Below are 12,685 nucleotides of genomic sequence, written 5' to 3'. Positions count from 1 at the left end.
CATACCGTGACAGACCGTGTTTTTCAAATATGGCCACCAATATATATCCAATCCCAAGGACTCATCTTATAGTGAGTGACAAGTGATAGTCCACTCATCCAGTACTATGGGTCTATCTTCCCTCCCTTGAACCTGGATGGACCTCTGTGACCACTTCCACCAAAAATGCTCGGTAAAAGTGAAAGGATGTAACCTCATACGCTAGATCATAAAAATACTTTATGCTTGCTCTTGTTTTCTCTTAGTGCACTTCTGGAACTCAGCTGCTATCTTCTGAGGAATACGCTGTATTCTGAGGTCACATGAAGAGGCCATGGTAGGTATTCTGGTCCATAACCCCAGCCGAGCCCCCACTTGACAGTCAGCACATCAAGATGTGAGATATGAGAAGAAAGCTGTGAGGTGATTTGAGCTCCAGCCACTGTCTGACTGCTGTCTCATTAGAGACACAATGCAAAACTGCCTAAATGACCCAAGTCAAGCATTTAAACCATGACAGAGAAAAAAAAAATGCCTGCACTTGTTTTAAGCCAGTAAGATTTGGTGTTGATTCATTATATTACAGTAAAAGAGTCACAATGTCCAAACACCAAATCCTGTTGATTCTAATCACTAAATATTGCGCATCAGATTCTCTTCATCTTACTGTCATCAGCTTGTAGATCACTTACAATATTTTGTATTATTGTTGGCTTAAAGGGATTTTCTCCAGAAGGAAGAAAATATGTCATTATCTCCAACATCTAGCACAAAGCTTGATAAACAGTAGACTCTTGACAAATGATGGCAAATAATGAATTATTAAAAACTGTACAATAAAAAATGATGTCAGTGATTTGATTACAGATTCAGTTAACACATACTTGTTAAGCAGATTGATGTAACTTATTCTACTTACATCGCATAAGGCACCATAGCGAAGAATAGACAGTAAAGAATGTACGTGACTTTCACTGGTGAAATATAATCTGGTACGGACATGACGTTCAGGTGACAGAACACCTCTGGAATACCTAAAAGTCAGGAGCAGACAGTGTTAAAACATAACCACACGGTTAAGACTTATTAAGTACTGAAATTATTTTGTAAAATGGAATTTAATCTTTCTAGAAGTAAAAGAACATAGTAAGTGAATCTATCATTTTTTCCATCACAACTGAGGTGTTCTTAGTAGACATTTCTCTAACACGAAGATAACTGAAACTGAGACCACTGAGATTAGTCAAAGAAGAGTTAACATTAGTCAAGTTCACTGTAAGAAGGTCGTTTAAGCACCTTTATTAACACTGAAAGAGATCACAGCACTAAAGGAGCTCACAGATGTTAATGCTGCTGAATGAGGATGATCACTGATGATCGCCATGTGAATGGTAACACACATCCCCTTTCCTTGTGTCCCTCAGTTTTTTCCTCCAGTTTGGAGCCAAAAAGAATACTGGTTGAAAAGTTCACTATTAGGAACATATAGGTAATCTGTATTTCCACAGTGTACCAAGTGATACACTCCTGCCTTAGTCATAGGAACAACAAAAATTTAGATTTCAAGTATGCAAAAACAGATGCCTATAGACTTAAATACCAGCACAGTCTCTTACACAGGATGGAGTTTATTTACAGTGTCATCATCTTGTGTCCTTTGAAGATCTGAGCGGATTTTTCTCACTAGAGGAGTACAGTAGCCTTTGGCGATCTCTAGTTTCTCAGCTTTAGTTATACCATATTCCTGAGCAGAAAATACACACTATTAGAAAAAGGGTATAGTAATCAAGAACTCCAACAAAGGTATTACTAAATTTAAGAATTTTAGTGGCTGACAAATATTTTTATTAAGCCTTTTTTGAACATTACAATTACTAACTTACATTTCTATAACTTCAAGTATATTAGTCCCCACACTATTAAGTGTAATTAAAAGAATATTTTTTGGTGGAACTGAAAGAACAAGTAATTTCTAAAGAGGAGAGGATGAATGATGAATGCAACCATTATGATAAGTATTCAACTCGATAAGGTTTTAAATGTAGAAACAACCCTAAAAGAAAGATGGATTAAGTGCACAACTAGTAAAGCATAGAACAAACAGTCAATAAACATACAAACTGAAACCATGAAATTTTTGTCTATTTGAATGTCAACGATTAAAAATGCTAACAAATTATTTGTCTTTGGCCAATACAAAGTTTTAACGAGTGGTGAGCCAAAAATGCCATAAAATTATCAAATTTAATGAGCTATATTGCCATTATAAGTTAATTAAATTTATGAGAAATTATAATCAAAAGTGTTAAGATAACATAATTATAATAGTAATAAAAATTACAGTTCTCAGGGATAGATGAGAAAATGACCTGACATGAAAAAATAATTTTTTGCATTAATTAATTAACTGCTTTAATTAGGAAATTGCTATACTAAAACAAGTAACACTATACATTATTTTTCCAATGAGCTTTGGTTTGAGAAACTGAACAACAGAACTAGATCTTTAAGCTTTGACTCATGGCAAAGCTGGTAGTTCTCTGAAATCTAGGAGATGCATTAGCAAAATTAGACACAGCCCACCCTTCACCAAAATCCTGGAGAAAATTATTTCATGAATTTGGGGGAGTAAGACTGAACACTGGCTAGGATACGACTTGTTGAAGCCCAGGGAATGACAAGAAACACTGGTACTGGTGGCAGGTAAGAAACTGTTGGGCTGACCAACTACATATTTTATTAGTGGCTTTAAATTAAAAGAGTGAAATGCTTCATTGCGTTTTCTCAGAAACTGCAGTCCTACACAATTTGGAGACATAAGGTGGATGCTGGGAGACTAGAGGTCACTCCAGGTGTGGAATTTTGGAAAGTCAGTCCTTGGAGTGAATGGAAATGTGGCTCTGGCAGCAGATACGAAGGAATGATGCTCTGGAGAGGAGGTAGGGGGACACTCTGCGGTCAGCCGGGGGACAGATGAGGGTTCCACCTGGAGGTGGGATCTTTAATTCTATGGTCTGTCTTCCACTGCTCATGTCTTTGTTTTCATAAATGGTAACCGGACCACAAAGAAAGCTGAGTGCCGAAGAATTGGTGCTTTTGAGCTGTGGTGTTGGAGAAGACTCTTGAGAGTTCCTTGAACAGCAAGGAGATCCAACTGGTCCATCCTGAAGGAAATCAATCCTGAATATTCATTGGAAGGACTGATGCTGAAGCTCTAATACTTTGGCCACCTGATGCGAAGAACCGACTCATTGGAAAAGACCCTGATGCTGGGAAAGATTGAAGGGGACGACAGAGGATGAGATGGTTGGATGGCATCACCGACTCAATGGACGTGAGTCTGAGTAACTCCAGGAGCTGGTGATGGACAGGGAGGCCTGGCATGCTGCAGTCCATGGGGTCGCAAAGAGTCGGACACGACTGAGCCACTGAACTGAAGAAAAAATCTGTGATGAGTGTATAAATAGGAAGAGAAGGTTTGAGAGGAAGAAGGCAGAAATGGGGTGAAGGCAGAGGGAAGCAGGGACAGAGAAAGAAGAGTAGACATAAGCAGGGAAGAAACAGGCATACATTCTCTCCCCAAGGTTTTTCTGGGACACCTGCATTTAAAGGTTACATCAGGTACTTCCCAGAGGGCAAAAAATTAATACGGACAACAAATCTTAAAACTGCCTAATAAAAAAAAAGGTTGATTGATTACATATGGAGGATGTATAAAAATGGAACTTCTTGGGTCATTTATCTTTAAACACAAAAGCTTGGCTGGTTCGGTAATCTCACCAACATAAAGAAATTGGGCATGAAAAATATGAAATGTGTATGTAACTGTGTATGTATGTGTAAACAAAAGGATAATGCTGAAATTTAAAATCATCAAAGGATATTTTTGTGTCATTACTGGGCAAGGTACAAGTAAATAGTCACTCTCATACACTGAGAACCTGGAAGAAAGCTGGTAAGAGATCTTGAGCTAAAGAAGTCGTCTTGACTGTACATAAAGACATATATATAAGGAAGGTGAAAGAAATTAAAGGAATCCACATTTCCAAATGTGAGAACTTGGTTAAATAGTATTATTTCATCAGCTATTAGGAATAATGAAGTATATTCAGCTTTAATGATTTGGAAAAAACTTGAGGCCAAGAAAAAAAAAATCAGGTTGTAAAACAGTACGCTTTCCTGGTTCCATTTTTGTGAAGAATATATTTGTTATATATATGAATTTACAAAAAAAAAATGTCCATGAATTTAAGGGAAAAGGCATTTCAGAATTTTCTGCAACTGTGAAATGTTTTTGTCTGACTGGTAATGCCATATTGATATTTTGGGGCCATATATTTTCTAATTTTACAACAAAGATATTATTTTCATATTAAAGACTTCTTTCCCTTCAAAACAGTTTTTCCCTTCAAAACAGTGACATATCTTGCGGAGCTGAAAAAGCAAGTTGCCACAACCAGTTAGGACCAAATAATTAACTGTTAGATACTCAAGTTCTCTTATAATATTTCTGCCATAAAAAGAACTGACTAAAATGCAGCTGAAGATATTTGAAAGTTTATTATGTGACACATTTAATAAATATCACTGCAATTTATCGGAGAAGGCAATGGCACCCCACTCCAGCACTCTTGCCTGGAAAATCCCATGGACGGAGGAGCCTGGTGGGCCGCAGTCCATGGGGTCGCTAAGAGTAGGACATGACTAAGCAACTTCACTTTCGCTTTTCACTTTCATGCACTGGAGAAGGAAATGGCAACCCACTCCAGTGTTCTTGCCTGGAGAATCCCAGGGATGGGGGAGCCTCATGGGCTGCCGTCTATGGGGTCGCACAGAGTCGGGCACAGAGTCGGACACGACTGAAGCGGCTTAGCAGCAGCAGCAATTTATACTGCAAATACTATTATAAAGAACTCTCTGTGTTTCATTATCTACAAATAACCAAAGAAATGATCTTCCAACTTCAACAAATGTGTGCCATCTCAATTCTGTTGTTTAGTTCAGTTGCTCAGTTCAGTTCAGTTCAGTTCAGTCACCATCTTAAGAGAATATTAATACTAAATATAATCTTTTACTTTAAATTTAATATTTATTAAAATGTACATATAAAATACATATAAAATATTATAAATTCTAAAAACTTTGTAAATGCTAAAGTATTTTAAACATTTCCAAAGGATAACTCAGCTGTATCAAATATTACTATAATCTTTAAATATCCTTATCTTCCACACCATTGAGGCTATTTTCACTATGTAATCTATTGAGGTAATGTTGGTTTATAACATGTTTCACGCATACAGCTTCTGTATAAACTACAGTATGCTCAACACCAAAAGCTTAGCTTCCACCCATTACCATAGAGATGACCCCCTTTACTCAATTCACCTCCTTTCCCTTTTAGCAATTATTACTCTTTTCTCTATAAATATGTTTCTTTTGCTAGGTTTGCTCACTTATTTAAAAAGTTTTAATATTTCACATTTATGTGAAATCATATAGTATCAATTTTTATCTGAAGGGCTTATTTAATGCAATATTCTCAAGGTCCACCCATGCTACCACAAATGGCAAGATGATACGTATCTTTTTTATGGATGAGTAGTATTCCACTGTATTATATACCCTCCTTCATCCATTCATTCATCAATGGGCAATTTCCATGTCTTGGCTATTGTAAATAATGCCACAATGAACACAGGGTTGTATGCATCTATTCAAATTACTCTCTTCATATGTTTTAGATAAATACCCAGAAGTGGAATAGCTAGATCATACACTAGTACTATTCCTAAGTTTCTGAGGAACCTCCAAACTGTTTTCCATAGTGGTTGCACCAATTTACATCCCCACCAACAGGGTACCAGAGTTCCCTTTTCTCCATATCCTTTCCAGTACTTGTTACTTCTTGCCTTTTTGATGATAGCCATTCTAACAAGCCTGAGATAATCTCTCATTCTGTTTTTGATTTGCATTTTCCTAATAATTAGTGATGATGAACATCTTTTCATGAGTCTCTTGGCAGTCTGTATGTCTTCTCTGGAACAATTCTTAGCTTTTCAGCTCACTGTTTAATTGGGTTATTTGGTTTTTTCGTTGAGTTGTAGGAGTTCTTCATATATTTTGAATATTACCTTCAAATTGAATATATGATTTACAAACATCTCTTCTCATTTGGTAATTTTTCAATATTTAATGTACAGTAGCTTTTTAGTTTGATGTAGTCCCATTTGTTCGGAGAAGGCAATGGCAACCCACTCCAGTACTCTTGCCTGGAAAATCCCATGGACGGAGCAGCCTGGTGGGCTGCAGTCCATGGGGTCGCTGAGGTCGGACACGACTGAGCGATTTTACTTTCACTTTTCACTTTCACGCATTGAAAAAGGAAATGGCAACCCACTCCAGTGTTCTTGCCTGGAGAATCCCAGGGATGGGGGAGCCTGGTGAACTGCCGTCTATGGGGTCGCACAGAGTTGGACACGACTGAAGCGACTTAGCAGCAGCAGCAGTACCATTTGTTAGTTTCTGTTCTCTTCTTCAGTTGTTGCTCAGTCACTCAGTCATGGCCAACTCTTTGCAGCCCCATGGACTGCAGCGTGCCAGATTGCCCTGTCCTTCACCATCCCCTGGGGCTGGCTCAAACCCATGTCCACTGAGTCGGTGATGCCATCCAACCATCTCATCCTCTGTCGTCTCCTTCTCCTCCCACCTTCAGTCTTTCCCAGCATCAGGGTTTTTTCTAATGAGTCAGCTCTTCCCATCAGGCGGCCAAAGTATAGGAGCTTCAGCTTCAGCATCAGTCCTTCCAATGAATATTCAGGACTGATTTCCTTTAGGACGGACTGGTTGGATCTCCCTGCAGTCCAAGGGACTCTCAAGAGTCTTCCCCAACACCACAGTTCAGAAGCATCAATTATTTGGCGCTCAGCTTTCTTTACAGTCCAACTCTCACATCCATACATGACTACTGGAAAAACCATAGCCTTGACTAGATGGACCTTTGTTGGCAGAGTAATGTCTGCTTTTGAATATGCTGTCTAGGTTTGTCATAGCTTTTCTTCCAAGGAGCAAGCATCTTTTAATTTCATGGCTGCAGTCGCTATCTACAGTGATTTTTGGAGCCCAAGAAAATAAAGTCTGTCACTGTTTCCATTGTTTCCCCTTCTATTTGCATGAAGTGATGGGACCAGATGCCATGATCTTAGTTTTCTGAATGTTGAGTTTTAAGCCAGCTTTTTCACTCTCCCCTTGAAGCTTTATCAAGAGGCTCTTTAGTTCTTCACTTGCTGCCGAAAGTGTGGTGTCATCTGCATATCTGAGGTTATTGATATTTCTCCAGGCAATCCTGATCTCTTCTCCAGTAGGTGGCACTATAGCACAAGCTTTTGGTTTTTCTTAAGCCACTGGTTGTATTTGAGAAACTTTTTACACTCCACTGCATCTGCTAGGTGTGGTCACCCTGTGTCCTTGTTGCTGCTGTTACCTCCAAGGTTACTGATGCCTTGTTTCTATGGGTGCTGCCAGTATCTCTGCCTAGGCCGCCGGGAAAGGGAGCCCCTCCACTGCGTCCAGGGTCTCCTAGGTCTCAGGCGTTGCCACTACAAGGGGACAAATGAGGTAGGGGAAGGGAGCCAGGGTCACAGGTACCTCTGTCATGTCCAAGGTTGTTAGTGTTCAGGGGCACTGCCACTGCTGGGGTGGTGAGAGCTGCAGCTCTCGCCTCCGTAGTGGGAGGACCTCCGTGGCTGGAAGGATGGGGCTGCAGGCCCCACGACCGCTAACACCCAGTTCCTGGCGGCCATGTGCCACTGCAGCTGAGACGCTGGAGTCGTGGGTGCCACCACTCCTAAAGCTACTGTGTCCCCCAAGGCTGAAGGCTCAGCCAACTAGGACCGGGGGTCTGGCAACACAGGCATGTCCTCTGTTTTCTAGCCCAGCTACTTCCAGGTATAAGATGGACAGAATTTTGTGGTGCCCTGGTGTGTTACACAGAGGCACCTTTGTTGAGTTGTATATATTTTACTGGTTGTAGATTGAAAGGGATAGACAAAGGGAGCATGTTACACGGCCATGACGCTTGATGTCACATCACACTGTGACTATTTTTAAAGTACTTTCTTTTTTTTGGCTGTGCCACACAGCTTTCAGGATCTTAGTTCCCCAATCAGGGATTGAACCCAAGCCCTCAGCAGTGCAAGTACCGAGTCCTAACCACTAGACTGCCAGGGTTTTTAGAGGACTGAGGCTGAAAAGTTGATTCTATCACAGCAAAAATACATACCATAATCACAACTATTAACTGTTAAAGTAACTAAAAGTAATAAATCATGTTTATCGTATGTAAGAAATGACCCTGATGCTGGGAAAGACTGAAGGCAAAAGGAGAAGAGGGTGGCAGAGGATGAGATGGTTAGATAGCATCAGTGACTTAATGGACATGAATTTGAGCAAACTCTGGGAGGTAGTGAAGAACAGGTAAGCCTGGCCTGCTGCAGTCCATAGGGTTGCAAAGAGTTGGACATGACTTAGCAACTGAGCAACAACAATGTGATTAGAATTACATAATCTGCAAAGCATAGTTATAACAATGCAATGTAAGAGTGAAAACAGATTTTTGTTGAGGCACAGCAGAATACATATACATTTTTCTTACAAAGATACTGATACTCTCTCAATCTAAGTTAGCCAAACTAATACATTATTTGACTGAGTCATCAAGTCTCTAACCTTGAAATATCTTTGTCAAGTAAAGATATACATTTCTCATTTTTTTCATTGCAAACTACAGCTTCATTATAATTAAATGTTTACAACTTTAGTTATTTGTTCAGTGATCAAAAATGTCTATCTCTTATCTATGATTTTAGATTTATGAAGACTTTAGTAACAAACTTTAAGTAACTGAATTTAAATGTCCATTAAAAAGAAGAGGAAATCCCAAGTTTCTGTTATAGTAAGTAATGTCAAACCAAATAGTTTGGGAGGTAAATATCTCAAATTTTTCTTAACTATTTCTAATCTTATAGTGTTTAATTAAAAAGCTTTAAAAATTCATTATAAATATTAAATTACAAGGACATGGTGAAAATTTTCTTCATCTATGTAAGTAACGTACCTAAAACACATACACCATGAAAGGAGGAAAAATTATCATCCAAAACTCATTAATACGTAACTTTTCTTTTGAGCCCAAGTCTTAGAAACAAACTTTCCATTCCCAATTCTAGAATTCTTATATACATAATTGAGAAAGAAAAGGCTTGAGATTAAAGAAGCCATGTACAAGACATGATTATGCTAATAAATCATTAGTGTACCTATTTAGCCACCAAGTAGGTGAGATATTAAGATATACTGAAAGCCTACCTTGTCAAATGCATACAGCTACAAAAAATATTTTAGAGGGTCACATATTTACAGCTTATCTGTTAAAAGTATACTTTAAAATAATCTTCACTTTAAGAGTATGTACAACTAAGATGCATTGAGCCTGGAATAATGTAAAAGCAATTCAATGCAATAAAAAAAATCAGTCTTGTGTATGCTTCCAGTGCAAACTAATTACATGCTTATCAGAATTAAGAGGAACCATTCTTCTCAAATTTTTCAGTAAGTAAAATCTGAATAAATTCTCTCTTGAATTTCATAACAAAGACAGATGCTGATTTAGTAACTTTACTGAAAGAGATATAATCAAATCAGTGTTAGTTCTATAATCTATGTATATCATGTAGCTAAAACTGAGTTCTGCAGAATTTAGTGTGTTTATTTTGATATCAATCTTAAAATGTTATAAAAATACAACTTTTTATTGTGTAAAATAAAATTTGTTTTGCAGAATAAAACTTATTTAACAAATGAAAGATGCTGTCAGAGAGTCAATTCTTGTTTTCTGTGTTTCTTAAAATAAGTCCCAAAGGCATATTCTTCAAGTATGAGGTATTTTTACCCTCTTTTGAAATGAATTTATTTTCAAATCACTGACTTATACAATGTATTTATAATTATCTGCATTATATATACTGACCAAAAAGAAAAAAAGTTGCTCTTTCATACTGAAAGGATAAGCTAAACTTTAACAGGTACACACATACTTAGTCGTGAAGTCTGAATTCCCAATTTTTCAAAGTCTCTATAGTTTTTCATGGACATTCTGTGAATATTAGGAAAGGGAAACTGCAGTTTTAATTGTAGTGGATTTACAGTACAATGTTAGTTTCAACTGTGATTGAAACAAAGTGATTCAGTTTGATATATATATTTTTTCAGATTATTTTCCACTATAGGTTATTACAAGATACTGAATATAGTATCCTCTGCTATATAGTAAATTTGTGTTACTAATCTATTTTATGCATAGCAGTTTATATTCCATACTTTTTATTTATTCCTTCCCCTCTCTCCTTCCTTTTTGGTAACTGTAAGTTTGTTTTCTATGTATATGAGTCTGCTTCCATTTTCTAATATTGATTCATTTGTATTTTGTTTAGATGCCACATGCAAGTGATATAACATTTGTCTTTCTCTGACTTAAATCACTTAGGACAATGTTCTCCAGGTCCATCCATGTTTCTGCAAACAGCAATATGTTATTTTTATGGCTGAGTAGTATTCCACATGCAAGTATACATGTATACGCCATGTCCTAAATGAATCATATGCTGATGGGCACTTCGGCTGTTTCTATGTCTTAGGTATTATAAACAGCACTCCTATGAACATTGGGGTGCATGCATCTTTTTGAAAAAAGAGTTTTTATCTTTTCTGGATCCATGGCAGGGAAAGGGATTGCTGAATCATACAGTAGCTCCAGTTTTAGTTATTAAAGAACCTCCCTATTGTTTTCTATATATCAGTATCTTTAAGTGAGGCTTTTTCAAAAATATACAGTCCTTACACTTTTTAGGTACAGTGACTCCTGAACAACATGGAGGTTAGGACTGCCAACCCTCCATGCCACTGAAAATGTAAGTGTAACTTATTTGTGGCTCTGAATCCACAGCAGATGCAACCATTTATGGATCTGTGGATTGTGCAGTACTGTAGTATTTACTACCGGAAAAAAATCCACGTGTAGGTGGATGTACTACAGTTCAAACCCACGTTGTTCAAGAATCAATTGTAATTCATTTTCCTGTTTTTTAACTTCGGTTCACAGTTGGAAATGTGTGATTTACTCCAATTTCCCTTTTACAATATCCAAATAATCTCTGAGTAATGAAGGTGATAAAAGATCTCCAAACAGCATCTGTCACTATTTTCTTCTAACACACCTCCTATCTCAACTTGTTTTGTCACTTGACTTGTTATTATCAATCTGAATCTATGTCTAACTAATTTCAGTTATCTGAATTTTACTACACCTTTATTTTTACTCTCCTATAATGAAAAGATCCCTCTACCACACCATACAAATAACTATTTACATCTTGACCTCTAAATATTCTTTTCAAAATACTTTCACATAAAGTAAAAAAAAAAAACAACTTCCAAAAGAGACAGAACTACCTTTTTCTCCCACTCTGCACTCATTCCCATAGCACACCACTGGCATGTGCACAATAAACGCTCAATAAGTACTAAAGTGATTTATCCCATTGTATTTTCAGTGGTTTGTTCTTTAATTATTTTTAATTAAGAGTATCAATTCTTAAATTTTAAAAGGTCATTACAAACTATTAAAAAACCAAACAGTGATTTAATACAAGTTTTTGTAAATTCATAACGACTCAATTTCCTTTTTAAAGTTATAGGTTTACTGGGACATAGAAACCAACTCTCTCCTAACAGTGACTAGATATTTTAAAAGTATCTATATAACAGTACCATAAAATTGATATGAAGAAATTACTTACCTGAGGGATAACTATATCTGCTAATGCCTTTGAAAGCCTATACAATTCCATTGTGTCTTCTAATTTCAAGGAACCATTATGTTGGACATCATATTTTATACAGTCATATATGTCAGGGATCTTGCTAATATCATATCTTCCATTTTTTGTCTTAAAGTCTTTCTCCAACTTGGACCATCTACGGAGCATGAGCTCTAAGGTCTCACTATGATAAAGCTGAATATCTAAAACAGCATAACAATTTTAATATATTAAACTTGTTAACAAGCTAGGAAACATCATCATAGGCATATACTATTAGCAACCATATATTTTGTAGATTTGAATAAAGGTATAAATACATGGGTTAGGAACTGCTTTTATAAAAGACCTTTTTCCATATGTTTTCATATGTTTTCCATTTATACATCAGTTTCCCACATTATTAACTAAGCCACTCTCAGCACCAGAGCAGAGATCACCTTCCTATTGCTTTCTTATTATTATTATGCTGCCTGTTTGCTGCTCAACTGTATGGTTTTTTGTTTGCTGTTTACTCACTCAGTCATGTCCAACTCTTTATGACCCCATGGACTATAGCCCACTAGGCTCCTCTATCCATGGGATTTCCTAGGCAAGAATACTAAAGTGGGTTGCTATTTCCTTCTCCAGAAGATCTTCCCAACCCAGGGATTGAACCTGTCTGTTGCATTGGCAGGCAGATTCTTTACCACTGAGCCACCAGGGAAGCCCCAACTGTATGGTAATACTACATAATTAATCAGCTAACAATGTTTTATTCACGCTACCATAGTTAAAAGCAACTACAACTTTGCTATTATTATTTTGCTGGATATATATTAACTCAAATA

At 37.1% G+C, this 12,685-nt stretch overlaps 1 protein-coding gene across 35 annotated transcripts in view; it reads right to left on the bottom strand.

Moving 5' to 3' along the window:
* PPIP5K2 (diphosphoinositol pentakisphosphate kinase 2) overlaps positions 1-12,685 on the bottom strand; it is an 83,379-nt gene that overhangs the window by 31,808 nt on the left and 38,886 nt on the right. For all 35 annotated transcript variants that reach the window (XM_060416060.1, XM_060416064.1, XM_060416063.1 and 32 more), the window contains 3 exons: positions 11,835-12,058; positions 1,596-1,723; positions 899-1,013 (listed from right to left, as the gene is read on the bottom strand). In XM_060416060.1, the coding sequence (XP_060272043.1) occupies positions 899-1,013; positions 1,596-1,723; positions 11,835-12,058 (467 nt within the window). The remainder of the gene's footprint in view (positions 1-898; positions 1,014-1,595; positions 1,724-11,834; positions 12,059-12,685) is intronic.

This window comes from Ovis aries, chromosome 5 (genome assembly GCF_016772045.2).
Source record: "Ovis aries strain OAR_USU_Benz2616 breed Rambouillet chromosome 5, ARS-UI_Ramb_v3.0, whole genome shotgun sequence".
NCBI lineage: Eukaryota > Metazoa > Chordata > Mammalia > Artiodactyla > Bovidae > Ovis > Ovis aries.
This window is presented reverse-complemented; position numbering and strand designations above follow the sequence as displayed.